This window comes from Suricata suricatta, chromosome 1 (assembly GCF_006229205.1).
Source record: "Suricata suricatta isolate VVHF042 chromosome 1, meerkat_22Aug2017_6uvM2_HiC, whole genome shotgun sequence".
Classification (NCBI taxonomy): Eukaryota; Metazoa; Chordata; class Mammalia; order Carnivora; family Herpestidae; genus Suricata; species Suricata suricatta.
Window position 1 is genome coordinate 76,048,459 of NC_043700.1, and position 15,905 is coordinate 76,064,363.

Below are 15,905 nucleotides of genomic sequence, written 5' to 3' on the forward strand. Positions count from 1 at the left end.
TCAAATAAACGTTGTGTAATAACTAAATTTGAGATTAATAGGCCCCTTAAGAAACAGCGAAGTCATTCAGAATAGTCAGTGAAAAATAGGCTGTAAGACTGTAACATGCACATATTGTCCTGCTTACATGCTCTCTCTGGTGTCATTCCCATTTATCACTGTCGGCGGGCTCTGTTCTCATTAAAACACTCTTGCACAAAAGCAACTTAATTTTCTTAAGAGGAGAGGACACCTGATTCAATTTAGCACCCAGAAACAGGAACTTGAATATATTTTTTCCTCGCCTGAATTGAGATGAATAGTTACAAACAAGAATAGCCACCCCCCCATTCACCTCAAGATTAAGGATATTAAATATTTTTTTTTCCATCAGTAGCAAGCCATGAACCTGTAGAAGAAATGTAGCTTACTCTGAGACAAGCAGCGGGGTGCATTTACTAGCAACTTGCATCTATGTGAACTTATGTTCATTCCTTCCTGCAATGTTTTTAAAACAAAAGATTAAAGTGCTTGTTAAGATAGTGAATTTTAGGGGCGCCTGGGTGGCTCAGTTGGTTAAGCATCTGACTTTGGCTCAGGTCGTGATCTCAAGATAGTGAATTTTAATGGTACATGTTTAGTGCAGTAACATGAATAGTGGAATAAAATGAAGAGTGCCCAGTTAAGGTTGAGCATGGTGTATAAACTCATATTTTAATTGATATCCCAGATACTTACTTTTCTGTGGTATCATTCAATACACTTAAATGTAATATAGAAATGTGTGACTTGGCTTTACTCATTGTAAGGTACATACAATGAGAATAATAGTAACTAAGTATTAAGATGCCCCAGCAACTACGGTGCTTCTCAGAAAGCCAATTACAATGGACTTTTAAAGCGAAGCAAACGGAATGAACTTTTTCTAATTCTTTTTTCTTCTTCTTCCTCTTTTTTTTTTTTTTGTTTAGCATTTTTATAGCACTTTGCAAAACAGAAGGAAAAAGAAAATATTTTGTGTTTAGATGTTTAATAAAAGACCAAAGGCTGGAATTCAGCTGAACCTGTGCTTGGAAAGGAAATGAATATTAAATAAAAATTTAAATTTAAGTAAAAATTAAAATATTAAAAATACTGTATTCTTGTGAATCAGAGCCTGGAGTGATATAAATTCACATAATTGAGGAACTTTTCCAGGGCAGGACAATACTGCCCTTTGATTCATTATTGGTAGTCAATTTTGTTTTCTTTTCCTTTTTATTTCCCAATAATGTGTTATGCTATGTGCAAAGGGAATGAGATATTATGCTAAATAAAATTGACTATGCCTATTCAAACTTATATCTTAGAGGAAGCATTTTTGATTTATCTCATCTGCCTGATTAGTCCTTTATTATTTTCTGCCTTATTTAGGAACATTATTCTATCAGTTAGACGTTACGTAATAGAAAATCTGACCACAAGTAGCCTAAACAAGCGGAGACTTATTTTCTCATATACCAAGGTTCCCGGAGGTGGGGGTTGCTGGCATCTGTTCTGTGGCTTGATGATATGACAGTGGCTGTCTCTGCACTGCTATTGGCCTTTCTCTCCTGGATGCCAGCTAGCTTCAGCGCTCTAGGCAGGAAGAACGGAAGGAGGGCAGTGCCAGAAACTAACCTCCCTAACCCCCACCGTGAAGCATGTATCAATTTATATATATCTCATTGGCCAGAACTTTATTGCATGGCAACCCTAGATTTTCCTTTTTCATGTGTACTTTTTGTGTCTTATTAAAAAAAATTGTTTCCTTTTTTGAAGGCATAAAGATAGTCTCATTTTTGCTAGATGTTTTCAAGTATTGCTTTCCAGTTCTAGGTGTTTAATTCATGTAGTATTTTCTTTTCTTAGTATAGTATGAAATACTCAGTTTTAACTCCTTTCCTAACTGCTTTATAATGGTGCTGTTGTCATATTCAGCTTTCTCACATTTGTGATTTTTGTATTGTAAACTTCTGTTCAGGTGGGGTTGGGTTTTAGTGGGAATCTGCTGTGTTCTGGATTGTTGAAGTGACCCCAAAGAGAAGTTTTGCGTTTGCTTCTTGTAAGGCCTCAGGGGTTCTACTGGTCTTTGATCGTTTTGCCTTTTGTTTTGTTTTGTTTTAATAAATGTTTATTCATTTTTGAGAGAGAGAATGAGTGGAGGTGGGGCGGGGGGGGGGGGGGACAGAGCAGGTTCTGTGCTGACATCAGAGAGCCTGATATGAGGCTCCAACCCACGAACCATGAGATCATGACCTGAGCTAAAGTTGGACGCTCAACTGACTGAGCCACCCAGGTGCCCCTGTCTTTTGTTTTCTTGAATTAGTCTTTAGTTTGGGATTCTTGAATCAGATGGTAGGGACAGTGCAATTCTGTTCCTGACCTTGATACAGCAGGCCTTGTGTTACTTTCTTGATTTTGTAAGTTGTCAGGGTGCCTTGTGACAGTGGGGCAGTCCTTCCCAGACTTTCCAAACTGTTTGTCTGCTTGCTACTGGTGTCTCTGCTCCACTTGTCACCCTCTGCAGGTAGAAGCTGTGCTCTTTGTTGCTTCCAGGGCCTAAGGCCCGGGGCGCAGGGCCCAGGACCCAGGGCTCAGGTCACAGGGCCCAAGTCACAGGGCATGGAGCGGGCCACACACCTGTCATCTGGAGTGTGTAGCATCGCCTCACCTGTGTCTAGTGCCTGACTTCTCTTTTTTCTTTACATTGAAAATGTTGTTGTTATTTTAATCTCCGTATTGGTTGGTGAGAGTTTAAGGACTGTGTACATGAAATGCCATCTTACATACTCCTTTTCCCCACACCTCTTCTCTCCTTTGATGGCATCCCTGGCAGATCTCATGGTTTTCTGATCACTTTTAGTTGCAAAAATAGTCTTATATTTAGTAATTAGGATTGACTTTTTGGTATTTAATTTAGGTCAGTCTAGCTTAAAACTCCAAATTCCTTTCTTTCCCAACTGAAGTCTAACCTGTTTTAAAAACATAGATCATTGCACTTTTTTCCTCAATGAGTGTATACATATATGATAAAAATATAACAATAGTAGAGGCAGGACCAGTGGAGAAGAGAGCATGGTCTGTTTCACTTTTTGTTTGTTTGGTTTTACTTTCTCGCCCTCCCTACTTCCGGGCCTCTCTAGAGTCAGGGGGAATAGAACAGATGCATTACAGGGTTAAGGACAGCCTTACTTTACTGGTGCTGATGTTATCCCGCCCAAAGTGCCCCGGGTCATGGCGGACACCCACAAGCTCTGTCTCTTTGGTGGAGGGGTTAAGGGTTAAGGGAGGGCGTTCTTCAGCGTGTACTTCCAGCTCCTGCTCCTAAACATATCTCCGCAGCCTCTTATTGCTGAGGACCCTTCACCCAGGAAGCCAGCCATTCTGGTTCTCTCAAAATGAATTAAGTGTGTGATGGCAGTCCTCTGAGGCACGTACCTGGCCCCTATAGAATTGACAGAACCTCGTCCCATCATGGGGTTGAAGTATACATTGTCCAGTTGCTTACTCTCGCTCAGTCCCACCATCGTGGAGTCTTTTGTTATGTTAATGAGGCCACTTCCGGAATGCCCCAAGGTCACCTAAGGATGTGGCTGGTTGCAAGGGCAACCAAACAGCTGAATAATGGATTGGAATTTTTGGTTCTGCTTCCTTACCTCTGGGGAGGGGAAAGGGGCTGGAGATAGAGTTCAGTCAGCAACTACCAATGATTTAATCAATCATGCCTCTTTAATGGAGCCTCTGTAAAACCCCGAAGGACCGGTTCAGAGAGCTTCCATGTTGTTGAACATGTGGAGGTGCTGCGTGTGTCACACCTGGAGAGAGCAGGGAAGCCTCATGCCCTTTCCCCACGGCATGCTCTGTGCGTCTCTTTCATCTGTGTCTTCCTGGATAGCCTTTTCATAATAAAGTGGTAATGGAGTGAATAAAACTGATTTCCTGAGTTCTGTGAGCTATTCTAGCAAATTAGGCAAACTCAAGGATACAGTTGTGGGAACCTCTGATTGATAGCCAGTGTGATAGAGCACAGGTGACAACCTGGCCTTTGTGACTGACATCTGAAATGGGAACAGTCCTGTGGGACTGAGCCCTCTGACACTCGCTTCAGGTAGAGAGAAGCAGATTTGAGTTGAATTGTAGGGCACCTAGCTGGTGTTGGAGAATTACTTGATGGTATGGAAAAAAAAAACATGTTAAAGGAATTACACATAGTATTGAAGATTGCTTTTTCACTTTAATTATATTAGCCAGCTTTCATATTGGTATATGCAGATCATCTTCTCTTTCCAAATTTAAATCCAGCTTAGTTAACATATAGTGTAATAATGGTTTCTGGAGTAGAATGCAGTGATTCATCACTTACATATAACACCCAGTGCTCATCCCAACAAGTTCTCTCCTCAATGCCCATCACCCATGTGTATCATCTCCCCACCCAGCGCCCCTCCAGCAGCCCTCAGTTTGTTCTGTGTATTTAAAGTTCTCTTCTGGTTTGCTTCCTTCTCTGTTTTTATCTTATTTTTCCTTCCCTTCCCCTAGGTTCATTGGTTTTGTTTCTTAACAATCATATGATATTCTTCTTTCTCTGACTGACTTATTTCGCCTAGCATAATATACTCTAGTTCCATCCACGTTGTTGCAAATGGCAAGATTTCATTCTTTTTGATTGCTGAGTAATATTCCCTTGTATATATACACCACATTTTCTTTATTCAGTCATTAATCAATAGACATTTGGACTATTTTCATAATTTGGCTGTTGTTGACAGTGCTGCTATAAACATCGGGGTGCATGTGCCCCGTCGAATCAGTTTGTATCCTTTGGGTAAACACCTCATACCTCATTTTTTTTTTTAATCGAGTGCAAGTGCATGTGGGTGTGGGTGGGTGGGTAGGGGGGCTGCTGCTCCGGTGCCTCACACAGAGCTCCCAGCAGGACGTGAACTGACTTACAAAGCTATCATTACACTGGCAGAGAAACTGTGCTCTATACCATTTGCATTTCAAAGCAGGAATGAAAGGTGTGGGCTTTTTACTTTTTGTGTTTTGTTTTTGTGTGGGTTTTTATTTTTTTGTTTTGTTTTGTTTTGTTTTTGGTTCAGCATAACTTGGAACTTTGAAAGCTTTTCAACCTAAATGTGGGGAAAAAACAGGTAAGGCATTATTTTTGCACAAAACTAGCATTCCTAAATAGTGCAAATGAATCTGGTACCTCTTAAAATGGTGAGAGGTCATATACTTACTAAAATTTAGATTTTCTTTCTATGGCTTGACAGATTACCCCTCTATATATTCTACTCTTACCCAGAGCTGTTGCTATGGTCAAAAAGTTAACTGTAAAGAGTGTCCACCTTCTTCCGTATCCAGCATAGTGCATTGCTGGGTTGTAGTGCAGTGCTACTTTTAATTTTTTGAGGAACCTCCGTAGTGCTCTCTAGAGTAGCTGTCCCAGTTTGCGTTTTCACCAATAGTGCAAAGGTGTTCCCTTTCACTGCATCCTCTTTACAACAACAACATCTGTTGTTGCTTGAGTTGTTAATTTTAGCCATTCTGTTAGGTGTGAGGTGATATTTCATTGTGGTTTTGATTTGTATTTCCCCTATGATGTATGATGTTGAGCATCTATTCATGTGTCTGTTAGCCATCTGGATGCCTTCTTTGGAAAAGTGTCTGTTCATGTCTTTTGCCCATTTCTTCACTGGATTATTTGTTTTTTGGGTGTTGAGTTTGATATGTTCTTTATTGATTTTGGATACAACCCTTTACCCATATGTCATTTGCAAATAGCTTCTCCCATTCTGTTGGTTGCCTTTTAGTTTTCTTGATTATTTCCTTTGCTGTGAAGATTTTTATCTTGATTAGGTCCCAAAAGTTCATTTTTGCTTTTGTTTCCCTTGCCTTTGGAGACAGATCTAGTAAGAAGTTTCGGCAGCTAAGGTCACAGAGGTTGTTACCTGTTTTTTCTTTTAGGATTTTGATGGTTTCCTTTCTTACATTTAGGTCTTTTACCCATTTTGAGTTTATTTTTGCATATGGTATAAGAAAGTGGTCCAGTTTCATTCTTCTGCATGTCAATGTCTACTTTTCCCAGCACCATTTGCTGAAGAGACTGTCTTTTTTCCTTTGGATATTCTTTCCCGCTTTGTCGAAGATTAGTTTAATGGCTGCAGAGTATTCCTTGGTAATTCTAGATTTTACTTCACTAACTCTATTGTTACATAGCAGTAGTAAATTTTAAAACATTATTTAAACATGTTTGTGTAGCTGTATATATCTGGAACACAATAGGGAAGCTAAAGAAAATAAAGCAAGATGTTGTGAAAGAGATGCTTCTATTGGGTTGAGACTGAAGTCTTGAGCTGTCATTGCTTTTGCTTGGCTGTGGAACCAGGTGTCAGATCCAGTCTTCTGGCAATCCTTGTATTCTGCCAAACATATAGAATAACTTAGCAGAAGAGGTAGACTTTAGACATTTCTGGGAATCTTATTTATTTCAGCAATTCTGTGGATAAACATGTAGGTGCTTAGGATGAGGTTCATCAGATTCCTTCCTCAGAAGAAACTTCCTCTAGTTTCTAGGAGGGCCAGAGGAATATAGATAGATAGATAGATAGATAGATAGATAGATAGATAGATAGGATATTTCAATAGTGTGACAATTGCCATGGCAGCGGTATGCTCAGGATATTGTGGCAGCAGGCACGGGGACACTCAGTCCACCTAGAAATAAGGACGTATGTGTGTTGAAGAAGGTGACTGAAAGCTGCTTGGAAGGAGTTGCTAAGATAAGTGGGAGTTACCTGGGTGGAGGAAGGGGGAAGGGCATTCCAGACCTGGAAGGAAGGTGGTAAGAAATAGCACAGTGAGTTTGAGGAATCACAAGTGGTTTAGTATTGTCAGGATATAAAATTGGAGGCAAGGTATAAGATGGACAGAGACCTGTTTATGGAAGGCCTTGCACATTGTGCTGAAGAGCTAGAAATTCCTCCTTAAGTCTAAAGACATACATGCCTTAAATGTATCAATGAAGCACTCTCTAAATATTTATCATCACTCTTTGGAATTCTGGAAAACGTAATTCTTTTATATGCTGCAAGAGCAGAATTAAGTCAACTATTAGGTTAATTATTTGTCACTATTGAGCTCAAGATCCTTGGTTCAGTGTCCAGTTTCACATGGTTCTTCAGAGTACTCAAAACCTTAATGAGCCATTTCACAAATGATTGCTAGGGCTCAATGCATGGGTGCACTGAGTGATAGGATAGGTGAGTTCAAATGCTTTAGCACCAGAAGAACAACAACTAAGAAGTTGGCTTGCAGCATCTTCCAGTACCTGAGATGGCCCGTCACTCTCATAACCATTATTTTATAAAATGCCAATCCACATAAAATATATTGCTTGTGTTTGGGTTAAAAAAAGAGAATTGGATGGAGTGGGAAAATGGTAATTTGGTCTGATGAGTAGTAGTTGACTTATTTTATTTTGACTTCTGAGTCTTTTTACTTTTAACAATCCATGTGTTTTTTTGTTTTTGGTATTTTGTTTGTTTTTAAATACTAGCCCAAACCATTAGTTTCCTTGAATAAGGTTGGAGAAAGACATTGGAAAGAAACACATTTGGAAGAGAAAAGCTCAAAGCAGAATGCCTCATTCCTTTACTGAAAAGATCAATCCATTTTAAGCACAAAATAGGGTCTAGAAATAAGCGGTGTTTATGGGGAAGGTGCATTTCTTTTGTAGAAAGGAAGGCAGTGTCTCCAGTTGCTCTCCCCACAACTCATTTGTTTAGTTTTACTTACTTTTCTCCACACATAAAAAAGTTTTTCCTGAATTCCAGGAAGATGGATTAAATATGTTGCTATAGTTTACAATTGTCATCTGTAATGTTTTATTTAGCCAATTTTTTTTTCCACTACTCCCTGTACAACACGGAACACCATATGCCATTGTCCCTGTCAGGAAGCAAAGGTTTCCTTGGTCTGTGCCTGTGCCTATGTTTATGCCACAGAGGAGCTGTGGTCCAGTGCCATCTTTTATTGATAGGGCCAGCAAAGAAGAAATCTAATGAAATTATCAAAGCGTTGAATTAATTATGAACTCGAATAGGAGAGCTAAGCTCTCTGGAGCTGGGGATCTCATTACCCATGCACTCTCATTGCATCCTCTTCTGGAGCAGAAGGCATTTTCAGCTACAGCTCTTAGCCTGGCTTTGGACTTCATTCAAACTTGCTAAACTGACATCATTTTCTTACTACAACGTGGCTGCTAATGTCTATGATGATTAATTTAATTCTGCTTTGGATCTACAGGAGATGTCAATAGGTTTTCTCTACCCCTCCTTTTGCCTTTTATTATTTTTTATTTCTCTCTCCTTTTCCCCCCCTCATCAAATTGGATGTTATACAAGTTTTTATGCTTTTTTGGGTAAATGTGAGGAGCTTTCAGGATTCAGGTGTAGCTTCATGGAATATAGTGAATGATTTAAAGTTAAGAACTGTATCATATCTACTATGTAATCCCTGGATATTTAGGTAAGCGCAAAGTCAAATATTTCTTCTTTGAATTTTGAACACCAAGTGGAAGTTTTTCATGCTTGTTTCTACTCTAGTATTAATGGTAGAGCAATGACCTCCCTGGTCTCAGCCGCATTGTTCAGATTCTAATGCGTATTATATGGGAACAACAGATCCCACTTGGTGTGTGTAGCTCATAGACATACGCTCCCTGATGCAGAATAGTTACTGTTTGCTTTACAATTCTGGTTCTTCTTTTCCTGGTAATGTGAAAAAGATTTTTTTTTTAATGAATATTTCAACCTCCGTTTTAGGTCTACTAACAAAATCAATAACAGCAAGATTTCAATTTACTATTGGTGATGATTCTTTGGTAGTGTCATATAGGTTCAAAACCTCTCCTCGCAAGTCTTTTCTGCTTGCTTCTGAGACCCATTATTTATGAATTCCTAAGCTGCAGCTCATCTATCTTAGTAAAGTACAGGCCACTGGCAATTTTTGTAAGCAGTAACTAACTTTGCTTTTAGAGTCAATGTTTTAAGGTTTTGAATAGTGGGGGATGGGAAAATGATCATCTTTGCTTTTCCTTTTCCTATTTACTTTCAGTGAGTTTTCCCCCCTATTTATTTTTTTTTATAGGCAGCTGCAATATTTAATTCAGCCTTTGGAAGTTTTTTGGTAAGTAAATATGGTTTAACTTGTCTATAATAACTTTTGTTGTGATATTGTTTATATGAAAGATTTAGTGAAAATTGGGACTTTTTTCACTATTTGATTAAATATAAAAGTTCTTGGATCTTTTTATGTGCCTTTAACCATACCTTGAAGAAATTAGTTAATAAATAAAGGAAATGTTCTCTTACAATATAATTTCGAGGCTTGGGTTTTATATTTCATTTAATGGATTCAAGGAATCAATTAAAGCACTGTGTATCTCCTTATAGAAGTTATGTCAATATATTGATCATTTAATGAGGTCTTTTAGATTATTATTATTTTGTATCATGGGACTAAGGATTTTGAAAAGGAAACATGACCCAGCTGGTCAGAAAGGGAATGCTAATTTCCTTGTTGACATGTCATTTATTTTGTTCATTTCACTGTCAAAGAAGCTACTGTCGTGGATACTTCTGAGAAATCTGTGTGCAAAAAAATTGAAATGAAATAATGAGTAATTTGGAAGAAAATGCAATATTTTTTTGACATGTGAACTACAAATTGTATAAAGGTTAGAAAATAGTTCAGTGTTCCTAAGCAGAATCAATATAATTATAAGGACAATACTGTTTTAGCATTTTCAATCATTGTTTTTTAAATAATGCTGTACCAAAGACGATTTGTGTTATGAAAGAATGAGAAAGAAACTGAGTTTTGTGTTAATTGAGTATTTTTATATGAATTTTGTCAAATTCATGAAAATAAATCAGAATATTATATTTTTAGGTCCATAATTCATTAACAGATATGAAGTACAGTGATTTGCAAATAATTGAGAATAAAATCAGCAGTGTATAAAATAGTTCAGGACACGAGGTGAAATATTAGTTACTTCTGTTGTATGCATGTCAATGTAGCTCGAGCTTTCAAATGTGTTGTTATATAGTGTTAATTCTATGCAGTGCTACACAGCCTTTAAGGTCCGGATGGTCTAGAGCTTTTAAATGATATAGCTTCTGCAAAAGATATGCTTAGAGTAGATCTTTTTTTTAAAGAAGTAGTAATGTTATTTCTCATGTATTACTGGGTTTTAGAAAAGGGCTAATAGTGTCCATTTAATGGAAATGAGCTCTTGAGGAACTTGTTCCAGACTCAGTAGTGTTTTGTTAAATCGTTTTTTCATCTACGTATTATTTTTCTTATGTTGTCACAATTGACAAAATAATATCTGTAAAATATGAGCTTGCTGGAAGCCAGGTTTCTAATATGGTTTGGAATCTTATACATCCACTACCAAAGCATGGCTTCTAAGCTGGATCTCTTAACTCTTTAAAATGTCTACAGTAATTGAGAAAATAAGTTTGAGGCAATTGTGTAACTAAAACAAAATACACCGTCCCTTAGTTGGAGGACAAGCTCACTAAGTATAGTTTGAGTTTTGCACTGATTGTATGAACAATGAGCATATCAGAATATTTGTTCTCCCAGACCTGATTATTTGATAAAGTCCAGGAAAGTAAAGCTTGCTCTAGGAACTCTAGATTTTTCTTCTGCTCTTGCACTTCTAAGAAGTTGTACATTCTCGCTCGTTAATCTTCTGCTCTTTTTTCTTTGTATTGCTCTCCACTACACAGAGATAGTTTTCTAATAGCTGTGGAGGGTGCAAGAAATATGATGTGGGTCCCACTATGCTGTGGAGATGACACACAGAAAAAGAAATACAATGTAAAAGTTAACAAGTCAAACCAAAGATGTTACTAGATGATGTAGGACTGTCAAAAGGCACAGGCCATAGGCACTCTGAATTCGAAAGTAAGACAGAAGCAATTTTGCTGAGTTGGTCCTTGAAGTATGGTAGGATTTAGCTAGTAGAGAAAAAAGGAGAACTGGTGTGAGCAATGGCAGAGAGGCAGAAGTGTCTTTTTCCATTTTTCCTTCCCCCTCTGTTACCCCCTTTTAAAAAAAGGATTTATTTATTTATTTTTGAGAAAGAGAGACAGAGAGCAAGCAAGGGAGGGGCAGAGAGGAAGGAAGACGGAATCCCAAGCAGGCTCGATGCTGTCAGATGCTGTCAGACGCAGGGCTTGAACTCACAAACTGTGAGATCATGACCTGAGCCGAAACCAAGAGTCGGACACACGTAACTGACTGAGCCACCCTGGAGCCCCTGTTACCCCTTTTCTTTCTCAAAGTTAATATTTACCAGAAAGGGTTTGAGAATACAAATTATGACTGCAGATGTTTTGTTCCAGTGTTATAAGAAATAATAATTCTATTTCTCCCCCCGACCCCCACCCTCTCCATCACAGTTACAACAAGCCTTGGATTATGAACTCTGTGTGAGTCTGGACTAAATCAGTTCTAGATTTAGATTATTTAACAGAAAAAATAACACTTGTGGCATATACAGCCTAGAGGTTTATATTTCTACTCTGGAAAATCTGGAAGGAGGCTGTCCAAGTGTGTGTGGTGGCTTCATGGTCTCACTGCGGATGGATATACCTGTCTTTCTCATCGATCCTCCACAGCTGCACTTTCCTTCCTCAAACTTACCTCATGGTCCAAGACAGCTGCTGGCGCTCCAGCCAAAAAGATACCTGGTTAGTAAGGTGTTTACCCTGGGAAAGCACAGAGAAGCTCTTCTAAGTCTAAATTTGCTTTCTTTAAACAGCGTTCCTAGAATTCCAGCATTATACTTCCAGTAATATCTTGTTGCAGAACTTATTCAGATGATCATACTTAGCCACTGGAGAGGCTGGGACATGTGGCAGGTTGCTAAGAGCTCAAAATTGGATTTCTGTTACCAAGAAAGAAGAGAATAGATATTAAAAGAGAGCGAACACTTTCTTCATATGAACAGTGTACAGCAATTGCCAAGAGTTCAAAAAAGATTAATCTCAGTTGAATGATATGAAAAGGCTTCAGGGAGAAGTTGGTGTTTGAGTTGGGCTTTAGAAAAGGACTAATTTTAGAGGAGGGAAATTCTGAATTATAACCTTCTCGTTTCACTTTGTTCTTTTTTTTTAATTTTCACTTAATTTTTTACTTAAAAATTTTATCAAGTTTTTATTTTAATTCTTGTATAGTTAACATACTTCTATATTATTTTCAGGCTTACACTATAGCGTTATGTTATTTTCAAGCTCACAATACAGTGATTCTGTGATCACCAGGTGCTCATTACAAATACCCTCCTTAATCCCATCACCTATCAACCTTTCTCCCCACCCAACTCCCCTCTGGTAAACCATCAGTTTGTTCTTAATAATTAAGAATCTGTTTCTTCATTTCTCTCTCTCTCTTCTCTTTTTCCCTTGTTCATTTGTTTTGTTCAATTCCACAGCGCAGAGTACTAACCACTATACGATCACAGCTGTTTTGTTCAGTTCCAAATATGAATGAAATCATATGGTATTTGTCTTTCTCTGACCAACTTGTTTCACTTAGCAGAATCTAGCTCCATTCATGTTGTTGCAAATGGTGGGATTTCGTGCTTTTTAATGTAGATCTCTCCTTCTCTCTCTCTCTCTCTCTCTCTCGGTATCTCTCTCTCTCTCTCTCGGTCTCTCTCTCTCTCTCTGTCTCTCTCGCTCTCTCTCTCACCTCTTCTTTATCCATTCATCTATCAGTGGATACTTGGGCTGCTTCCATAATTTGGCTATTATAAATAATGCTGCTGAAAATATAGGGGTGCATGTATCTCCTTGAATTAGTATTTTTGTGTAAATACCTAGTAGTGTGATTACTGGATTGCATGGTAGTTCTATTTTTAATGTTTTGAGGAAACTCCATAATGTTCTCCACAGTGGCTGCACTAGTTTACATTCCCACCAACAGTTCACGAACACTCCCTTTTCTCCACATCCTCACCAATACTTGTTTCTTATTTTTTTAATTCTTAAAGGGTAGCACTTTTTACAGTGTTTTTGGAATTTTCTTTATAATTGAAAAATATTCACTTATTCTTAAAATTTAGGATTAGGGGTAGTAGTATGGCTTCTGGAATCAGACTGGCTTGATCAAAATCCTCACTTGACTGAATTACTAGCTTAATCACATAACCTTCCTTATGTATAAAATGGAGTGGATAGTACCTGAACTCTACACTGGTGGTGAGAATTAAATGGGATAATCTTTATAAAATATTTGTATGATCTGAGTTTTGTCCAAGCTCTGCCATGAATTTTTATATTTTGCATGACCATGGACATCCATAAAATGAAGAATTGGTTATCTCTGACTAATGATTATTCTCTGATTGTTCTCTAGTTATGAGTGACCATTTCTTTTGTAGTTATATAAGTAGAATCTAAAAAGGGTATTTACAGCATATTACATTAAAACTTTGAGTGAAAGCCTTTTTTAAGAGGAATTTTTGAAGACAGAACTCTGAGGTCATTTTTGTTGAATTTCAAACATCTGGGTATACCACATAAAATACTGTGCATATTTATAGCTAGTTTAATAATGTCCCAGGTCTAATTAAAACACAGTGTTTTTAAGAACTAATTGTTACAGAAAACAGTGTTTTGTTTCTGTTTTTTTTTTTTTTTCTTAATGTAGCGAGGCTGGTAATAACCAATGATAGATGAATTCAATTTACATAAATTTCAGACCAAGAGCATATTTTAAATTCATGCCACAGAGGATTGCTTTAAGTTAAGAAGTTAATGTCATTATCTCCTCCTCTCATTTAAATTGTTCTGTTTACAATAATTGTGGAGCATAATAACTGTTTTAAGTTTTCCCACTTGATGAGATTTTAATAAAATTTGATAGTCACCCCTCTGAATACCTAAATTGTTGAGATATATATGTATGTATTGTATGTATATATGTATATCAACTATATTGTTGAGATATGTATATATGCACATATATTCCCTATAACATCAGGCATTTCAAGTTCAACCATCTCATAAACTGCTTCCTCATCAAAAGAAAGATAAAAAAAATAGATATTGGCAACTTTTAAAACAATTGCAATAGAAAAATCCTCTCTTTAAAAAGATTTAATTGTGTTGAAAAAAATCTGATCACATGATTTTTAGAGCTTTGGCATTTTTGGTTTGGAGAATAAATTCAGAGGTTCTATGTCTTCAAGAATTATAGGTTAAAGTTTGACAGGTAGAGCTTTTTGCTTTTCAGACTCCTCAGCCTATTTTATTATTTTTGGTAACTCTTGAGGGAGTTTGGTAACTCCTGAGGAAACCTTGGTGAGTGACAAAGCTGATCACGCCAAATTGAGTTTCTAATGACTGTATCATACATTATAGCAATTGATAAATGTAAGGATTCTGAAATGTTAGCAAAGAGTTATAAGCACAATGAAGATATCTTTGTGAATGTATAATAACCCCAAGTCTAAAAAATATCTGTAAGAGTTACTATTTGCTTTCTAAAATTCTTCATTTAAAGTATCAAAAAATGGATTGATTTTATGTAATTCTCAAAATAATCATTACAGGAATAAGCAAAAGCTATTCTAAGATGAATAGGAGTTAAAAGGAACTCCTTGCCTTAAGCTGAATAACTAGCCGGAATGTATTTTTCTTCCCTTGCCCTATTGTTATTCTGCCTTCCCTCTTTGCTTTGGCTGGTCTGCCAGTACTACCCAGCTTTGTAGCAAGATTTGAATAGTTAACTGATACTGTTATAGTTGCTTAAAGAAATTTGAAACATAAATGAATGCCATTGTTTAATAACTTAGGATATACGTTTGCCACCTACTTTTATTCTTCCTTTCTCGTACAAAAATGTAGTCAGACGCACTTAGCATGGTCAGAGAGGAAGCGCCGTTACTTTGTTATTCATTGATTGCTTTTTAAAAATCAGAACTAGGATCTCAACTATTAATGAAGAGGATTAAGGGTTGTAACCAGAGAAGACTCAATTGTTACATTCGTTTTCTTTTCACCTAAATCTAGGGTGTCAATTTTTAATTTTGTTTATGTTTATGGAATACTCATTTTGTGTAACACTGAAAACTACGCTGGTTTTTTTCTTAGTTTGCCTAAAATCCTAACCAACCCAGAGTACTCAGTTGTGGTCCTGGTTTTCCCGGAAAATTTCATGACTTTATAAACCAGGTTTTTATCTCCATTGACCTTACATTCCAGAACAAAAAATTGAACTTTTAAACACTTTTTAGTACCACATTGTAGAATATTATTTCAAGTTCGTTTTTTACTCCTAAGGACTTGATAAGACCAGCATTCAAAATAGCCTATTTGGGGTTTTAAAATACCTTATAAACTGTCCAGACAATGGGAAGCTGGTTTCTCCCTTTATAAGATGGAGCCATCATTATGCCATGTATTTCATTGAATCACCGTTTTGGGCAAGTGAATATTATAAAAACTGAATTGCTGAGAACAGACTAGTTATTCTTTAAAAAAATGCAATTGGCTCAGTTAGCAGTGTGGCACTAAATAGTCAGATAGGATATAAAATGAACACACACATGCCCAAAATCCATTAGATTCAAGGGACTCTTCTAGATACTGAAGCAAATATGTGAAAAAAGTAACAGTAATATATAAAAAGAAGGAAGACAAGAACTGCCTTCGAGGCAATGTCTTCCAAATTTCAGGCACTGTTTATGACTTTTGCCATGTTGACATGTTATTTGTATTAAGTTAAAACTCACTTAAAAAATTTTTTTAAGGTCTCTACATCGAAAGTGGGGCTTGAACCCACAACTCCAAGATTGAGAGTTGCCTACCCCACTGATT

The 15,905-nt window shown here is 37.2% G+C and overlaps 1 protein-coding gene and 1 long non-coding RNA gene across 2 annotated transcripts in view; one reads left to right on the forward strand and one right to left on the reverse strand.

Moving 5' to 3' along the window:
• SLC10A7 (solute carrier family 10 member 7) overlaps positions 1-15,905 on the forward strand; it is a 248,647-nt gene that overhangs the window by 60,286 nt on the left and 172,456 nt on the right. The window contains exon 10 of the mRNA XM_029950898.1: positions 9,154-9,192. Within this exon, the coding sequence (XP_029806758.1) occupies positions 9,154-9,192 (39 nt within the window). The remainder of the gene's footprint in view (positions 1-9,153; positions 9,193-15,905) is intronic.
• On the reverse strand, positions 1,027-3,472 carry LOC115292376. The gene is made up of 3 exons (XR_003908958.1): positions 3,439-3,472; positions 1,480-1,596; positions 1,027-1,043 (listed from the first exon to the last, which is right to left on the reverse strand). It is a non-coding gene; the product is annotated as an uncharacterized LOC115292376 (long non-coding RNA).